The sequence below is a fragment of the Amphiura filiformis genome, chromosome 6 (genome assembly GCF_039555335.1).
Source record: "Amphiura filiformis chromosome 6, Afil_fr2py, whole genome shotgun sequence".
Classification (NCBI taxonomy): Eukaryota; Metazoa; Echinodermata; class Ophiuroidea; order Amphilepidida; family Amphiuridae; genus Amphiura; species Amphiura filiformis.
Window position 1 is genome coordinate 66,271,420 of NC_092633.1, and position 18,844 is coordinate 66,290,263.

At 37.8% G+C, this 18,844-nt stretch overlaps 1 protein-coding gene across 1 annotated transcript; it reads left to right on the forward strand.

Moving 5' to 3' along the window:
- Positions 1–2,977: 2,977 nt before the first annotated feature.
- Positions 2,978–15,396, forward strand: LOC140155855 (uncharacterized). The gene is made up of 3 exons (XM_072178847.1): positions 2,978–3,233; positions 10,740–10,986; positions 12,882–15,396. Exons 1-3 carry the CDS (start codon positions 3,225–3,227, stop codon positions 13,043–13,045), a joined length of 420 nt encoding a protein of 139 aa, XP_072034948.1. The 5' UTR covers positions 2,978–3,224; the 3' UTR covers positions 13,046–15,396.
- The last annotated feature ends 3,448 nt before the right edge of the window (positions 15,397–18,844 follow it).

An 18,844-nucleotide genomic window follows, 5' to 3' on the forward strand; every position in this document is an offset into this window, starting at 1 on the left:
CTTTGCAACTGCCATTTTAGTTGTTTTACAGAATGTTCAATGACCGTGAAAAATTGAAACCATTAATGTTTTAATAACACATGTTTGAACACCTAAACTACAAAGCACTTTTCAATGAGACCAACTTACGCTTTGAAAGAGTAGAAAATATAATTATTTAAAGGGGCATTGGGAGATTTTACAAAATATTTGTCAAAGTCCTGTTTTTAACATGTAGGTCTACACAATGTCTGTCCTTGTACTAATAATATAATCAGCATCTTGGATAGTTCAGCTTAAAATCTGCGTCTTTCATGATAAAGGAATCAATGACATATCGTCGAGTATGAGGAGTGTTACCCCCGGGTGGGCAAGATATTTTTTAATTATATGATTTACTTTTTTCTCTTTCAATTTGACACCACTGGGGGGGGGGGTGTCATACCTTCTTGTAATTTCAAGATATAAAAAGGACCCACGTACGGTACAGCATGAATATTGACCCAGGTCTAATGAGGAGTGTTACCCCGGTGAGGAATTTGTTTTATTATTAGAGTATTTTTTTCTATTCTTTTTCTCTTTCATTTGAAACAATTCGAGGGCCATACCTTTTTGGGACCATTATTTTGATCCGTGCTTTATGATGAGTGTCACCTCCGGTGGGAAAATAATTTGTATACATTCTTTCATAGCTTCTTGGTATTTCGAGATATGAAAAGGACCTAAAATACGAATATTGACCCAGGTCTTATGAGGAGTGCTACCCCGGTGGGGAAATTATTTTTTATTATATTCTTTACTAGTTTGTTCTCACTAGGGGAGTCATACCTTCTTGGCATTTGGTGATATGGAGATATGAATAGGACCCAAAATATGATTATTGACCCAGGTCTTATGAGGAGTCCCACCCCGGTGGGGAAAATTTTTTAGGGGAAAAACACCCCTTTTTTTAGCGATTTCGCGAATTATTTACCCTTCGACAATACCCCTATTTTCGCTAAAACGCGAACGATATTTCTAATATACCCTTTTCTGGCAGAAACGCGTAGGCTGCTCGATGAAAATACGCTTTTTTTTCAATTTCGTGAACATGTGGTTTAAAAAACACCCCTTTTTGTGTGTTTCGCGAATCGCGTTTCTTCATCTGAAAACACCCCTTATTTCGCGAAATTTTCGACGAGCATGAATACCCGCGGATGCGCGGAGTGCGGGGACCGGGATTGAAGTAAACGATAAATGTTGTTGGGATTGAGCAGGTTCTACCAGGGTTCCATCCCAAGTTGAGTGCCGGCATATTTTATTATCTACACTGTAGTACAGTGCTGGCTTTGGCACAATCGTTTTAGCGATCGTGAGAGATCGGGGAATGAGCTTTTTTTAAACTCTTTTTATGATGAAAAAAAATCATTTGTTAAATTAAAAGAATTTAAAAAACGGGCCTGGATTTTTCGGGATTTGACCCGGCCGCGGAAGGCACACAACAATTTTGTTGCACGTGTAGGTCTCCTCTTCATGCACCACCCCTTCTCTTTCTCTCTGGTTCTTTTTATAACCAGTCCAAGCTAGCTTAATTTTTGTCAGGTGACACATGTATCTATTAGGCCTATATTCTGAATTTACAGGTGCCAAGTTCAGGGTCATTCAGCACATTAATGATTCTTTCATCTTCATGGAGAAAATGTAATCAATTCATTGTCTATTTACTAGTAGTCTAGCCAAAGTCCAATTACATTCCTTGTTTGCTTGCCGGCCGCCATGGAAACTAACTTCATATGTCGACAACAAAAATATACGCAAAAGTGAATAATTACACAGCCGTGACGTTAGTCACGGCTGTGTCTTTTTTCTTACAGGATCTTCTTCTTCTTTCTTCTTTCTGTCAACCATTACATTTGCTCTAGCACTCACATGCTTATATCGATTTTGACTTAACTTGGTCACAATGATCATTGACCGTGCCCCTACATGTCACATGAAACTTGTGGGGTCAAAGGTCACGCAGGGGTCATAGGGGTCAAAACGTGATTTCAACTAAAATGCATCTTCTCCTACAGATTACGTACGACAGTGACGCCACTTGCACACATGCGTTGTTATTAACCAGTGTCTATATGGTGTGCACAGATTTGGGGTCAAAGGTCATTAAGGGGTCACTTCCGGTATAAAACGAAATACTTTCAAATTTTTTTATTAGCTAAGGAAAACATAGGACAGTAACGGTATATTCACATATGAGTTGCAGTTACCCAATGTATATGTGGTATTTTTTTATTTGGGGTCAAAGGTCATTAAGGGGTCACTTCCGGAATAAAACGAAATACCTTTAAAAATGCATCTTCTCCCACAAATTACGTAGGACAGTGACACCACTTGCACACATGCATTGCTATTACCCAGTGTCAATGTGGTGTACACAGATTTGGGGCCAAAGGTCATTAAGGGGCCACTTCCGGTATAAATTGAAATATCTTCAAAAAATGTATTAGCTAAGAAGAACATAGGAGAGTAATGGTATGTTCACACATGAATTGTGTTTAACCAATGTATATATGATATTTTTTTATTTGGGGTCAAAGGTCATTAAGTGGTCATTTCCGGTATAAAACGAAATACCTTTAAAATGCATCTTCTCCCACAAATTACTCAGGACAGTGATGCCACTTACACACATGCATTGTTATTACCCAGTGTTTATGGGGTGTACACAGATTTGGGGTCAAAGGTCATTAAGGGGCCACTTCCGGTCTGAGACGAAAAACGTTCAAAATGCCCCTTCTGCCACAAATAACATGGCAAAATAATGCCACGTGCACGCATACATTGACATTAGCCAATGCCTATGGGGTTTTCATACATTTTGGGGTCAAAGGTCATTAAGAGGTCACAACACGGCTGTGTTCGTGGTCTTAGACCACAGCTAAGTCTAGTTTTCCTTTTAATCATCTTTTCTTCTCCAGTCAGGTGTGACAAGTGATTCTAGAACAAGTACTCTTTACCTTGGTGTTATATATCGCACAACTGCCTGGGAGAAAACACTCACAGTTATGCCATTGTTAGCAGACGTGAAAAAAACAGTGAATCGGTGCAGTGGAATGAATTTATAACAATAGGTGAACTTGTACTTGCATCTTAGTTGGCAAATAAGTACTAAGAAAGTTTATGCGGACGCATTTTGCTAAAACAGGAGCCAGCAACCAGCAAGTACTAGTGTAGCGTTCTCGATCACAGTCTCAGATTTAGCAATAATGACAGAAGTAAGTAGGCATCATTTTCATGATGAATTATACTTTTTATTTGTGTCATTTCAGATTGTATAGGACACTAATTTGACGGTTGAACTTGATCATGCATAATGGTTAAATGAAACCAACTAATATATAGCAGCAGGTTGATAGTAGGCCTATTGTTTAAGTCTTATTTATATATAAGTTTATATTGGCGTACAAGTGTTTGTAATATACCATATATGGGCTACTTTATCCCTGCTTTTTCTAATGCTAATGATACAATTATTCATTCATTCGTTTCATTCGGTTGCGTAGCAAGCGACTATAAAGTTTCTCCATACAATGCATAAATATATATTTTGTTAATGCTCTGGTGAGTTTACGCTACTTGAAATATTTTGCATTTAGAATAAATCAAATGGATTTGGCTGGATCCAATTAGGTGTGAGTTGGGACACGTGTAAAACATTGTATAAATGCCAAATAGTCCGGCTGCCAAATGCAATTTTGCCACAGAAGCTTGTTTTGGTGTCCATAGTTTTCCAAATTATTCCACTTGCCATGGCGATCCAGAAAAGGTATACTTTTACCTATCTATGCATGACATAGATTCTATAATATAAAAACGAACATTTTGTTCGTTTCTTCTCTCCTCTCCTCAATTCATGCACATAGGGCGGAAATATCACCCATTAGGCTATGTATCAAGTCTTGGGATCTCCTTTATAGAACTCATACCATTCCTCTTGTGTGTCACCTTTAGTTGTCTCAATATTTGAGTGCAAACACCGCTATAGGTCATGCTAACCGTTGCGCAGAGAAAGTCATAATACACGACTCTTGTAGCTTTTCAATGCAACTTTTGAATTTGCACCTTTTTCATTCAAATGGTCACTATGGCAACACTTATTAAAATGTCTTTAAAAAATCGGGTTTTTTTCGTGATAAGTAACACTGAGAGCGAAACTACTTCCATTTCGCAATATGACAATTATGTATGAAGCTACCCTGACCCGGGTCTTTTCATACACGAGTCACTTGTTTGTCGCATAAGTTAGTGAAATAACAATAAGCAATGCTAAATTTATCTTTGGAACCACAAATCCAATTTTGATTTTATGTGGTGGATTGAAATAACAAAGCCTGGTGTGTGTGTTTGTTTTGAAATACAATGAATTATGTAGTATGCTATTCCACTCAAATTTTATTGAAGAAAAAATAACCAAAAAAACTCCACCAAAAACCACCACCCAAACGCCTTTATACATGACCGAGTAAATGAAACAGGTATTAAACTATTATTTATGCAAATTGCAATACTTTCGGGTGAGTAAAATCACATATTCTGTTTCTTTTGTCTATCTTTCATCATCGTTGCTATAGTGGAAGATTCGACGTTAGTTTCGGTTCTAAAAAAATGTTTGGTGCATGACAAATTGATGATGGATTATGAATTAAATGTTATCAAAACGTTTTTACCATTAAAACCAGATCCCAATATATAACCTGTTTAAAACGTTTTGTGTTTGCTGGGTATAAAATGGGGGCAGATTTGACGAAAGCCCCCAGTTGGGCATAGTAGTGATCAATTCTTAAATAGGCCCATGCCCTTCTGGAAACCATAGATCAGAGAGGATAAAGGCCATTCTGAATTCTGATACACAAAAATAAAAACAAAAGCTATAAAATAGTGCTAAAATCACACCGATGTATTCCTCCGGTCATATTAGGATCCAGCAAAAGTATTTAACCTACCGTGATATAAGAAAATGATGAACACATTGACATTATTAATTTACAGACGCGCTAACGTCAACGTATCCCAATTTAGATATAGTTACATGGCGTATTTTTGGAGGCAGATTTGACGAAATGATGTGACACATTTCCATCCACATTGACACTTTTCATTCAATATTTCGGTAATCGTGATATAGTGGAATACGTGAAAATATTTCAGGTCACAGAGAGTTTTATAGCATGTTTATAGCATTATATTATTAACATTTTACATGTTCTGAAAATTGTTCAAACTCTAATGGTGACCCACGGGTCAAATTGCTAGAATTGTACATAAAACACACCTAAACAGACACAATGCAATTTGCAGGCAGCATCTTAATCAGCGCCAATATTGCAACATTGAAACAAACAACTAGACAAACATCCAATCAAACCCAACCCCATCCCCCAGTAGGCAATGAGGATAAAGTGCCTTGCCCAAGGGGCTCGAACTCGTAACCTATGGATTATGAGTCGGGTGCCTTATCCACTCGGCCACACGTGCTCCCAAATTAGGAGCTGTGCAATGGTTAGGGTACTTGCCTTTAGTGCATGAGGTCCCGGGTTCGATTCCCGGCGGTGGCGATTTGCTGGGATATTGACTTGAAAAAAAAGTCTGAAATTAATTGGCAACTTCTGTAGATTAAATTCAGACTTCCGCTCTCCCCATGGTTCATTTAGAATTGGGTAAATGAATCATGAAAGTACTCCGTCCTTCGGAAGGGACGTTAAGTCGTCGGTCCCGTGTACAGAGAGCCATACCTGTACATGTATCTCGCAGCCAGTTTCGAAAAGAGTAGGGTGTTAACCCCTGACTGTTCCTAACCCGTCCCGGTGTTCAAATGGACCCCAATGGAAATAAGCTTCAATAGAGGCTTTCTTTGGTTATCCAGGGTTGTCAAAACCCGAACAAATCAAATCAAATCAAATCAAATCAATAATTATGAGCCCCGCGGGTAACATTTCCGAACGGCCCGCCAAAAATAGCTTGCCCCACCCTCTCGGCCCGCCAAAAATCTATGCCCCCTTTACACATGCCAAATTTTTGGGATCCCGATTTGCAATCCTTAAATGGTCTAGATATTAATTATGTTTCAAGCGCAGTGAGCAGGAAAATTTGCATATTAAATCGTGTAATTCCGTACTGTTTTTCTAAGCCTTTTTAGAGCGTTTTATTTAAAAGATGCCCCATGAATGTGTGCCAAAAATCGCTTGCCACCTTTCTCGGCTGACCAAAATTGCTTGCCCCCCCCCTTTCGGCTTTCCAAAAATTTCTTGCTCCCCCCCCCCCCCCAATTTTACCCTCCCACAGGGCTCATAATTATTGCACAGCCCCTTACTGGAACAGGAAATACTGAAATCATAAATATATTCACCTGCAGAAAACCATAGACAACTGCTGTCTATTGAAGCTTATTGAAAACTGAATGAATTCGTGACCTGGTTACAAGGTGTTTGGTCTGGTTTCGGTTGATTGAAAATGATCAAAAAAGTCAAAAAGGAATTCCCAACCTTTGATATAATATATATATATATAATATAATATAATAGGGGATATTCATCGTGTGCTTTATTCATCTTTTGAAAGGAAATTCTTTTGAAATGTCAGAATTGAATAGGGATATGAAAATTAAATAATATTGGTCTAATTGTCAATATAGTGCAATTATATCGCACATAGGAAATTATAGTCAAATCGAATATTTATAAGTTTAAAATAAATAAAAACGTATTCGCTGAAAAGTAGTGATGTAACAGGATTAATCATCATAAGGATAGGTGAAAAACATTTACACCTGTACGATTAGTGTCTTCGAAAAGAGCGGTATTCGTCGTAGAGAAAAGAGCGGTATTCGTCCCGGTATTCGTCGTAGAGAAAAGAGCGGTATTCGTCGTAGAAGTAGTGGTGTAACAGTACCTTTATTCACAAGAATCAGCATAGCAAACTTACACGATTAATTACCATATCGATAGGTGAAAACAATTTTTGAATGTATTGCCCTTCACTATAGGGGACCGTTCACAAACACTTGTAAGGGGGGCCTGATGCAAAAAGGAGGGCCCTGAAAATGTTGACCCTCCTAAGGGGGGGCCTGAAAAAAAATGACCACAAATTTTCCTGGAAAAATTAAATTTATATGCTTTTCTATGGGGTTGACCCATAATTTTCATGTCAAAAAGGGGGCCTTGAAATTTTTGAGACCTGTAAAGGGGGGGGGCCCAAAATTTTCACGATAAAATTTTTTATCCCCCCCCTTACAAGTGTTTGTGAACGGTCCCTAAGTAGGTTGCCTGTCAAGTCAGCCGTTATATCATGGACTAATTATAGAGCACGTAGTGCGATGGACTTGCAACTCCGTTCACCGACGTGAGGCCAGTGGCAAAAATAAGTCCTTATATAAATACGCGATTTACGTAGCCTATGTCGCTAGCTGTCGTTGATGGCAGCAGCATTTTTCTGTAATTAGCATATTCGTGACGTCATGCTAACATAAGTCTCCACAGCACTACGCAGTACTATCGTAGATGGCAGCAGCATTTTTCTGCAGTTTCTGCAGGCTATCAACAGAGTAATACACAGGGGAAGCCGACGCTGTCGCCATCTTTTTGTATTGCGCTAGTATAGAAGTTGCAAAGAAAACTTTGCAACGGCCTGGTTATATGGGGAGCGGAAAACACCAAATTGGTGTTTTATGACCTTCGACATTCAATTCGCGCGAGTGTCCTTGGCTATGCTTCAGTGGTCATTAAAGGATTCAAAAGATAACCGCTGTCACAATAAGGGGCTGTGCAATATGAGCCCGGGGAGGGTAAAATTGGGGGAGAACTTTTGGCGAGCCGAAGGGGGGCAAGCAATTTTGGCCACCCAAGAGGGGAAAGCGATTTTGGCGCGCATTCATGGGCGCTTTTTAAATAAAACGCTCAACAAAAAAGCTTAAATGTGACCGTACACCACGAATGAGCCGTAAATGTCCTCAATTGTATTCTGAGTTACAGTGTAAAATGGGCATGAAGGTCATATTCATAGGTATTTCAATTTGGTGCTACGTGTATCTCATTAAATGAGGTACACGTAGCACCAAAGTGAGCTACCAATGAATACGACCTTCATGCCCATTTCACACTGTAACTCAGAATACAATTGAGGACATTTACGGCTCATTCGTGGTGTACGGTCACAAATATGCTAATTTTCCTGCTCGCTGCGCTCGCTCGCATTATATCTAGACAATATAAGGTTTTCAAATTGGGATCCCAAAATTAAGCATGTGTAAAGGGGGGAGCAAAGATTTTTGGCGGGCCGAGAAGGGGGGGGGGGCAAGCGGTCCACTCCTGCATCTATTGATCAATATTTTGATCGTGTATGGGCCGCATAGGCTATATAATTGTAAGCCAGACAATTAAAGTACCAGTTATGTTCATTATTATGTTTTCAGGGTTATTAGGAGTTAAGAAAACCTAATAATGATAATATTGGATGGCTTATTTCGCATGATACCATAACATATCGGATTCGTCATACAAATATCGAACTCGCCGTTGGCTCGTCCGATATTTTCGCCAGCCCATAGGGCTGGTACCTAATTCTGAGATGGGATTTGTGTACACTAAAGATTAGCTAAGATTATAGCCTTCTTCTATTGGTATGAATTATTTTTTTTACTTATCGTGGTGGAAATGTTTTTGATGTCTGCTAATTCGATTTGCAAGGAAAAGAAGGTATGTTTTGCCGTTTCAACGAACGAAAACGATTGAGTATTGCCAAAGTTATGTTTGAATTAATTATGACTTAAAAAGTTATCATAGGTTAGGCCTACACATATAAACATAAACTTGTTCAGCAATCAGCATATCAAAAAATGACATGGTCAACAATTAGTAATTAGCGGGGAATGATCACTGGAACAAGGTCATATCAGTGGACTACTGAGCATAGCATGATGTTTGGTTGCCTGTGAGTGCATAATTGATGTTGATAACAGATTTAATAATGTTGTAGAATCAAAATCTTCATTATATGGACCACATTGAAGTCAAAGTAATTATCTATCCTATCCTGTATCGTTTTATGGATAAAATTGACTCAAAATGTTATTGATGATATTATTGCTATCTTTAACATTAGTTTTGTCTTTTCAACGGGAAAAATCCGATGGAAAATAAAGTTTTTTGGGGTTAGCTATAATATTGAACAATATATCCCATATTTTGGCATGCACTTATAGAAAATAAATAAATTATTGTCGTACTTTATAAATTATAAATACTGTAAAATGACACATAACTAAAGTGAGGCCACTTTCTATTTTTTTTTATTTGATTCATAAAATTACATTCAACAAAATGATTGAAGACTGAGAAAACACACAATGCAGACTATTACAGAATGGAGTAGGTAAGATGCCATGTCCATAGCTTTGCAGGAGTTTCGGACTAACAATCAACACATTCAAAAAATACAGTTTAAAAGTGAAGATTGTAGTGAATGATCAGTCCTTTTATCATGTGCTTGCCACTATCTACTTTATAGTAAACTATACATTGCGAAATATATAAAATCATTTTAAAATAAAATGTGCATGTAAGTTGAGTTTACATAGCGAATTAACTAACAACTGCAGTGTATTTCTTGATTTTAATAATAAGCATGGGTAAAAAGCAGTAAAGACAAAAATACAGAACAATTTGGAGTAATGAATTAAAGAGTTGACAGGAGTTATAGGAGTTAATGCTTTTTGCTGTTTCAGTGTGCATGTTCTCAGCATTGATGGTTTGGTGAACTGTCATGTAACATGGATGTAAGCGTGATCCTAAAAAATGCCTTTCACGGTGACCCAAACTATTTACAAGATCTCTTCTGCATTGAGGCTGGCCTTCCCTTTTAAAGGGAATTTTTTTATGACTCATCCGATATGTTATGGTATCAAGCTCAGCCATCCAATATTATATCACCCCCTGTATAGGGTAAGATGGGGTAAGTGGGACACTTAAGGATATTATAGGATACAAAACTCCTAAAGTGAATAAAGATTGGACTTGTGTTTTTATAATTCAAGTATAATCCTAGGATAATGTCTATGTTAGTTTTGGGGCGATACTCCCAATTCAGTAAAGAATGGCGGGCCAATTTAATTATGTAATGACTCAATTAACTCACTTACCCCAACACTTTGGGGTAAGTGGGCCACATAAAGGGGTAGGGGTAAATTTGACACATATACTTATGATATTATTGCATTAAAAGAACATATTTTACAGCAATACATATTTATATTGGAACATTTGGGCATTATTAACATAAGTTTACCAAAACAATAGTAATACTAGACTATCATTATGCTTATTAATTTCATATTTTTTCAGCCAAAAATCAATAATCAAGTCATTCAATAGGCGTTTTCAGTATTAATTTGATTTTTGAGCTTGTTGGCGGCATTATATGCAATAACTTAGTAATTTTGTTATTTTTTGTATCAAAAATTAATTCATTAATTTCCACACACACTGTTTGAATAAGTTTACTGAAAACTGTTTACGGACAACGCGTGTACATAATAAATCATATAAATCACAGATATAACTACAACACATTATATTAAAATGATATTGCCAGCTTCTTGTTATTGATAAAAGTTAGTCTGTTGCGCTCAATGTTCCGGACACAGTATGCTTTGCGTTCAATTCTTGAAGACACTTTCCAAAACTTCACACCATTCACTTCTTTTTTCCTGTTGCCTTCATTCATCTTAGGAACAGACGAAAGATTACGAGAAACTAGAAGAAGGACAAGATGGCAAAGACGGAGAGAACGAAGAAGATGAAGCCAATAAGACACGGGAACCATTCATTCAACAGGATCCAGATCCTGAATCTAAACCACCAAAAGAGAAGCCTCCTCCAGGAGCCAGACGATCCACATGTCGATCCATCTGTATTGCTCTGCTTATAGTATTTGTAATCATCGCAATAATTGCAATAGTTGCAGCCGTATTGATAAGTAAGTTGCATTGTCTTCGTTTATAAGAAAAGAAGATCTTCTCAGCATCCCAGAATATGCCATACATGGTGTAGGCTACATGCCACTTAAATGTGAAATTTAATTTTTATTTTGCAAATAACCAATTGCAAACTTTTTTGATTCCCTTGATTTGATATTCAATGGCAACTTCCATGCATCAGGAACCACAATCTTAGAAATAATTGTTCGAACACTTTTAAGGCCTTATTGGAAATGGTCCCCCTTCTACCCCCGTACAATGTTGGCATGCCCAATATGCTCATCTTCACCATATCTTCTCCCAACATTGTTTGGTGGGGAAAGGGGAGGGGTATGCTTAAGATGAACATTGAGACAACACTATTATAATTCTTAGTTTCCAGTGAGCTCCAGTGACTCGTAGCGTGCGCACTATACTAAGACGAGCATGGGAATTACAGTGGGGTGGGTGTACTGTTAGAACACATTTTTTCCAGGATTGCAGTTTTAGGCCCGGGGGGGGGGGGGGCACTTCAATATGAAATGGATATAGGGCCTAGGTGTAGGGCTGGCACTTTCGCACTAATGGCATTCGGTGAGAGCAAAATGTAAAAAATATGGGGTCATTGGGTGAGAGCATGATTTTTGGCATTCGGTGAGAGCAAAATGCAAAAAATATGGGGTCATTGGGTGAGAACATGACCTTTTTTTTAAATGGAATCTTTGGGTGAGAGTCGAAACAGCCCCACAAAAACCTCGAAAATCGAATTTCTAGTTCTAAATGGCTTAAAATTTCATTGTTTTTTCAAAATAAGTAACAAATTCAGTGATAAATGAAAGTTGCTGTTCAAATTGAACTTGTAAGGGTCTTTGGGTGACAGAGCAAATGGAAAAATAGGGGGTCTTTTGGTGACAGAGCATGTGTTCGTAAAAAAATATGGGGTCTTTGGGTGACAGCGATGCTGAAAAAGGGGGTCTTAACAGCCCTACATACGCGTCACCTCCAAAGTTGGAGTGCCTCCCCCCCCCCGGGGTTTTAGGGTGCTTTGCAAAAGCATGGTTCATTTTGGTGCTATGATAATCGTCTCCGGTTTATAATAATTATCGAGCTGTAGACCATTTCTATAAATGACACTTTCCTGCCCCTGGGGGTGAACATTGATATCACGTATTTACTAAATAACGAAAGGGAGGAAAAGAAGTGTATCACATGATTATAAATTAATTTAAAGGAGGGCGTGATATTGATGTTCACTCCATCAACGGCAGATAAGTACCAATTATAGGAATGGTCTCTAGATGGGACTTTGGGCCTTCTGATAATACACCCGGGGTTCGTACTTTTGTTTAGGTATGTGGAACAATTATTTTTGTGTAAAAACAGACCAGAACAGATCTAATCTTTTATGTGACATGCAAGACTCAAATTATCCATTATCCAGAGAATCTATGGTCGGATAGACTGATCTAAATAATTAGGCTAAATATCTTCTGCATTCTATTTTCTCAATCATACTTTACTTTTCCCAATACATCAGTAAATTTCAAGAATACTAATATCTGGAACAAACCGATGTCCCGGTCAACACTACATGCACATGCATGGTCTACTCAAGGAAAATACAGCATTAATTTTTTTGGGATTAAAAAGGTACTCTCTTGTTTTGCCCAGTCTTTGTATTGGGACATAGAAATATAAATTCCCAGTTTCTTTAATATTTCTCGACCCAACATGCATGCCCAATGGCCCAAAAGATTTATGCTGTATTTTTTCTGGAATTGGGAGTGCAGGTCTAAGCTGGTATGCATTTTGTACCTGGGCCTACTCAACACAAAAAGTTTGATTAGCTGTGTCTGCTAATATGAAATATTTAGATTTGCCAAAGTGAAAATGTCATTATTGTTTCCACACACAGCTCAAGACAAGTCCGGTTCTTCGAGTGAGATGTCTGAATCAACCACAATGAAGGCGGCATCGATGACATCTGCAGGTGGAATGACTGGTGGGGGAATGATGTCAGAATCAGGAATGCAAACTACTCCTACAGACGCACATACAACGGCACAATTACCACCTTAACGTTTCACTTATACATGCTCACTCTTAAAAACAACGGTTCCAGAGGTTCTACTTACAGGACAGCTAGGATTCTGGGAAATTGCAAGAACCCCAAATGGTTCTTTCTAGCATTTATAAAATGACCTTTTGTAGGTCTAAAATGGATCTTTCTGGCCTTTGTACATGTTGTAGAACCATTTTTAGTTCTTTGTAGACTTATACACACATGATAACTTAAGTACCTTTTTGGGTTCTACTTGAAACTGTTTTTTCTAAGAGTGTAGTGGAGGGGAGCTGATGGGCTCAAGGACTGTAGATATCTGACAATATATGTTTTATAATTAGTATTTGTTATGTATAGAAAACCAGCTACCATGTATACCAAGATGAAATGCGTGACACAAAGAACAAAGGAAATGAGTGCTCAGAAAAAAGGCCTATATGAAAAAAGAGTTCAATCTCTTTTTAAAAAAAATGTTTCGGTCACAAACATTCATGTTTTCAAACATTTGTATATAGCCCTATATAATTATAAATGAACAATACACAAGAGAGCGAATTTCCGATCCACAACTGTCATCTTACATTTGTGATTTGTTCCACAGCGACACCCTCAATTTTTAGTCGAATTTACTAATTACATAATTGTAATACCCAGTGGTGTAAATGCCACGTGATTTTTTTTTAACATTAAATCCGGAGATCTCCGGTTTTATTCAAAGTTCTCCGATCGAGTGCTTGCTAACACGTCTCGTGAATGCCAGCTCATGTGTAATTGTATCATTGAATCAGTGACGTATAAATTGTGTGCATATCCTATTCGTCGCACGTCTTATAATATACGTCCCAGCTGCGTGATGCTCCTCGCAATAATACATGTGATGCGGCCAGCGAGCTAATACCCCCACCCCACCCCACCGCGATGTATGCAATGTATAGGCGCTGGAATGAAACAGCAATTTTCTTAGTTTTACCTCATTTGTTTAACACTAAATTAAAAGGGGACAATGTGATCAGTGAAAACTAAGATTTAAATAGGAATTACATTTTTTTATGCAAATCACACATTATTGCTTTTAAATATCCCCAAATACCGAGTCATTAACTATAGTAAAACAACCATATACGGTTCAAAAACAATTGCTTGATAATATTGCCTCAACATTTGACCATACATTTGCACCTGAAATTGCAGAGTGAATGAATCGCACAAACATGCTCGTGGCATGCATGATCGCCTGAATTTGAAATTTGAAATTATACCTAGCTTACTTTTAAATTGCGTGTATATTTCTCCTGCTGAATGTGTGACATACTGCAGTTACTGTTCATTTTCCTATACACAATACACAATGCTCTCCCCATTGACATGTGACCTCTACAAACAGTGTATGTCAGAGGTATAGGGCATTGCCTAGTTAACGTCACTGTGTGAAAAATAACCGGCCCATATTTTTTGTACTCTCTGAAATTCTAGAAAATATAGTTTTGTAACATGTCCTAAATTTTTAGCTAATTTAGATGTTGGGAAATATTCGCACTTTGGTGTTTTAGTATAATGAAGGGCACGGTATGGCCTGCAAAATTCCCTGTGTAAATTGAATGCAACTTTTAGGGACTATCACTCACTTGTGGACCGCTCTCTTCCGAAGGGCATTAAAGCTAAACCACTTGATGGATATATTTTGTACTTGCTGTCAATCAAGAATAATGTATACATTACATCAGATTACATGTAGGCTAAAAACTGAGTAGGTGGGGCATCTGCAAATGTTCGTACCTCCCTGATATGTAAATGACAAATAACAGCAAAACCAACTCCCATATCTGTCCATAACTTTGGTCAGTGGAGCGAGTCAGGGGATTTCAAGTGGATGTTTATTGATTGGCAAGTGCCATATTTGGACATAAGTGCAGTCCACCATACAATGTGGAGGATGGGCTAGACTTTATCGATTGATTTTGCTGGATTCATTTCCTGTTAACCAGGTTTAAGTACTGCAAAGGTCGAATCATATTTGCTGTGCAGCATAACTGCACTATGATAGCAACAAATATTTTGCATTATCAGGGATCATTTCACAGCATAATTTTAACATTTGTGGACTAATTATATGTTTTTTCCATGTTACATTCAAAGTTATTTTGGAGGGGGGAATATTAGAATGTTGATATTTATGAGGAAGGGCTCGCAAGATATAATGAGTTATAAGTAGGCCTATCTTAATCTGCTTCATGCGTTTAATATCATTTTGTTTTTACCAATATCTTATCCAACTGACAATTGTTACATTTTCTGATATAATATGTATACTATTGTAACATTTTATAGAAAGAAAGTGATAGATTAAAAGAATTTTATGTTTGACAATAACTTTCATTACCACGTTGTTAAATATGTGCTCTATAAGAAGTCTTTCACATCAGTTGGTATTCAGGTGGTATTCTAAATTATCTTCCTGTTTAAATATTAATGTAAAAATCAAGAGAAAAGGCCACATATGATACTGAACTTTTCAGTTTTTCATTTTTTAACAAAGGGACAAAACAGAGAAAAACAATATAAAACCAAAGATTCTGAATTCTGGTGCTATCTCATATTTTCAGAGGTGGCGCAGCGGTTGTTCCCTCGCCATGGCCTTGCACCACTGGAGTCCCGGGTTCAAGCCCGGCAGCCGTGCCCAACACTGTTAGGATACAGAATCAAATTTTAACATTGTGTTTTGACAGTTTTGTTGGTTTACCCGACCCATGCTCGGCGCTCGCTCTCGTATAGGTTTTCTCGGGATATCCCGGTATCCTCCTGCTTTGAAAATCAGTGATTTCAATTCGAGATATTTAAGGTTAGAGTTGATAAAAAAACTTGCCGAAATTTGTCCAAACATAGGCTATGTCAAATTATTCCTCTTGTCATAATACATTCACATATCTACGACTTATCGTTTTAGAGGTATGAGCAAAAAGATCGAAGGTTAAAAAGAAAACTCCATAAGGGTTAAAATTGAACAATGCTCCAATTTTGATGAAAATAGTCTCAAAAAATGGGTCTTTCTGTACAACAACTCGAATAAAGAGTAGTTTGAACCAACTAGGATGACTTGTTGCCAGGGTAACACATCAAAATAGGTCATTGTCACTTAAGTCCTACTGCTGTTGACCTACTGGTACTTCTCTGAATGATTACCTAGGTAACGAGTCATTACAGTTGGTTATAACTATTTTTTTATTCGATTGAGAAAACAGTGCCAACAATTTGAGACCATATTCATCAAAATTGGAGCATTAAATCTCTTTCCTGTGCTTCTTCAAAGTTAACCTTTGACATTTTGGCCTATAACTCCAAAACGATAAGTCGGAGGTGGGTCAAACTATACTTTTTCTGAAGCCCGGGGGGAGGGGGTCTTCAAAAAAAATTGTACGGGGATGTGCCATGCACGCATGCAGACTTTCGGATGCTGACCTTCTTTAAACCTTCTTTTTACTGTTTTTGCTACCCATCAGTACCAATTTTTAACAAAAAACACCCAAAAATCACCCAAATTTGCCATAATTGGGCGTTTTCAGGGCACTTTTGCCAGAATGGGCGCATTGGTCTTCACTGAAAACACACCCATCGATATACCAAAATCGCTGAAAGTACCTCAAAACCGCGGCACATCCCCGTATACGTACCTTCAACCAGGGAGAGTCGAGAGACCCCGGGATGTTTGGATCATACAATACAACATGTTTCTGTGACATATGGTTTTTTACTATATAAACCTCTTGAAATTCATAAAGAGGCATAAAATCATCATGTTTAATTTGGTGATCAAAAATTACCCTTTTTCATCATTTTGAGCAATTTCTTGCATTACAAACGTTTGTATTACACCGTTGCACCTTATATTATAGGGGCTATAAAAAACTTTTTCACAGAGAAGACCGTTTCCGTGACAACGGCCATTTCCACCCATTTTTTGTCAATTTTACTGGGAAATTTACTTTAAAATGAGTATAAAGACCATTGTCATGAAAACTGCCTTCTCTTTGAATTCTTCTAATACTAAAAGTAGTTTAAAATTAAAGAAGCCTTGTATATCAATACTATAAAGTGTAATACAAACTTTTGTAATGTAAGAAATTGCTAAAAAAATTAAAAGGGTCCATTTTTGGCCAAAATGCACTAAATCACTAAAAACATGCTGTATTTTATGCCTACTTATGAATTCATGAGTCATAGGTCATAGAAACATGTTGAGATTGACTTTTTTAATTCAAATATCGGCTGCAATGAATTTATATTATTACAAAATCATTAAAAAATGACACCTCCCGTAAATTAAAATTGAAAATGCTCCAATTTTGTCAACAGATACACCAAATTATTCGCCTGATCACAAGGGGTTTTTTTTTGCTCATACCTCTAAAACCTGCCAACAATGTTGCCAAATGGAGTTCTTAAAGCCATACAAATATTAAAGGACTCAAAAATCGAGACTGGATCGTGACCAAGGACTTGAAATAGATCCTATTTGGGATAACTTAGCCTACTATACATCGTAACATCCTATGACGTCACCCTGTCAATCATATGACGTCATCAGTGAGAGATATCCCGATTGTAGACAAGATATTATCACAGCATCACCATCTGCTGAAGACGCTAGTCGAACTAGTGAAAACGTTCCAGGTGAGCGAAACTTTATACTAGTAGGCCTATAGTGCACATTTAAGCGTTTCTGTACTGTTTTCCTAAGCCTTTTTAGAGCGTTTTATTTAAAAGGCGCCCCATGGAATCATAAAAATCGCTTGCCCCCCCTCTCGGCTTGCAAAAGTTGCTTTTCCCCCTTTCGGTTCGCCAAAAATTTCTTCCGCCCCCCCCAATTTTACCCTTCCCCAGGGCTCATAATTATTGCACAGCCCTAATCAAATTATGTAGGCCTACACCTTTATCTTGACAGTTCCTCATTTGCGTGCCCTATCCCTTTTTAAAGGAATTTTTATTGAATGTTATTGTGCTTCAACTTTAAAATACTGCTATTTTTCTCGCTTTTTCAAATTTTTCCTTTGCAAAAATATGGAATGCCAATTTTAATGACTAGGTATCATTTACGGGAGTATTGACCTACACAATTTAAATTTGTTTACACTTTTGCTGACATGGCCGTGTGTAATGAAGCTTAATGAAGTGGTGTTCCTGTGCGTTTCGTCAGTAAATTTCAAGGATCGCGCATCATTTTGCATTGAAACACTCATAATTGACCAACTATAGACCCTACCATAGACTAAAAGTATATATTTTCTGAAAGGAAAATGTCCAGTCTTTCCAATATGGCATTTAAATGTCAGTAGGGTCAAGTCTTAGGGGCTGTGCAATAATTATGAGCCCTGGAGGAGGGTAAAATTGGGGGGCGCCTTTTAATAAAACGCTGTAAAAAGGCAAAACGGTACGTAAATGCTTAAATATGCAAATTTTCCTGCTCGCTGCGCTCGCAACATGTACATCTAGACCCTTTAAAGTTTGGAATTTGGGATCACAAAAATTTGGCATGTTCAAGGGGGGGGGGCAAAGAAGTTTTGGCGGGCCGAGGGGGGGGGGCAAGCGATTTTGGCGGGCCGAGAGGGGGGGGCAAGCGATTTTTGGCGAGCCGTTCGGAAATTTTCGGGGCTGATAATTATTGCACAGCCCCTTAAGTCTCTGCGAATTCTTGTATGCATGAAAATGATGTCAACAAGTAGCACCGCCTCAAAAATATGTAACATCTAAACAATAGCACATATAAAAAAAAAAACCAGTGCAAAGTAGAGGCAATATGGCCCACCTAAATATGTATACTT

Excerpts from the sequence above, each read along its gene's own strand:
- LOC140155855 (XM_072178847.1), top strand. Across the intron at positions 10,987-12,881 it reads AGTTGCAGCCGTATTGATAA|CTCAAGACAAGTCCGGTTCT; the intron begins GTAAGTTGCATT and ends TTCCACACACAG.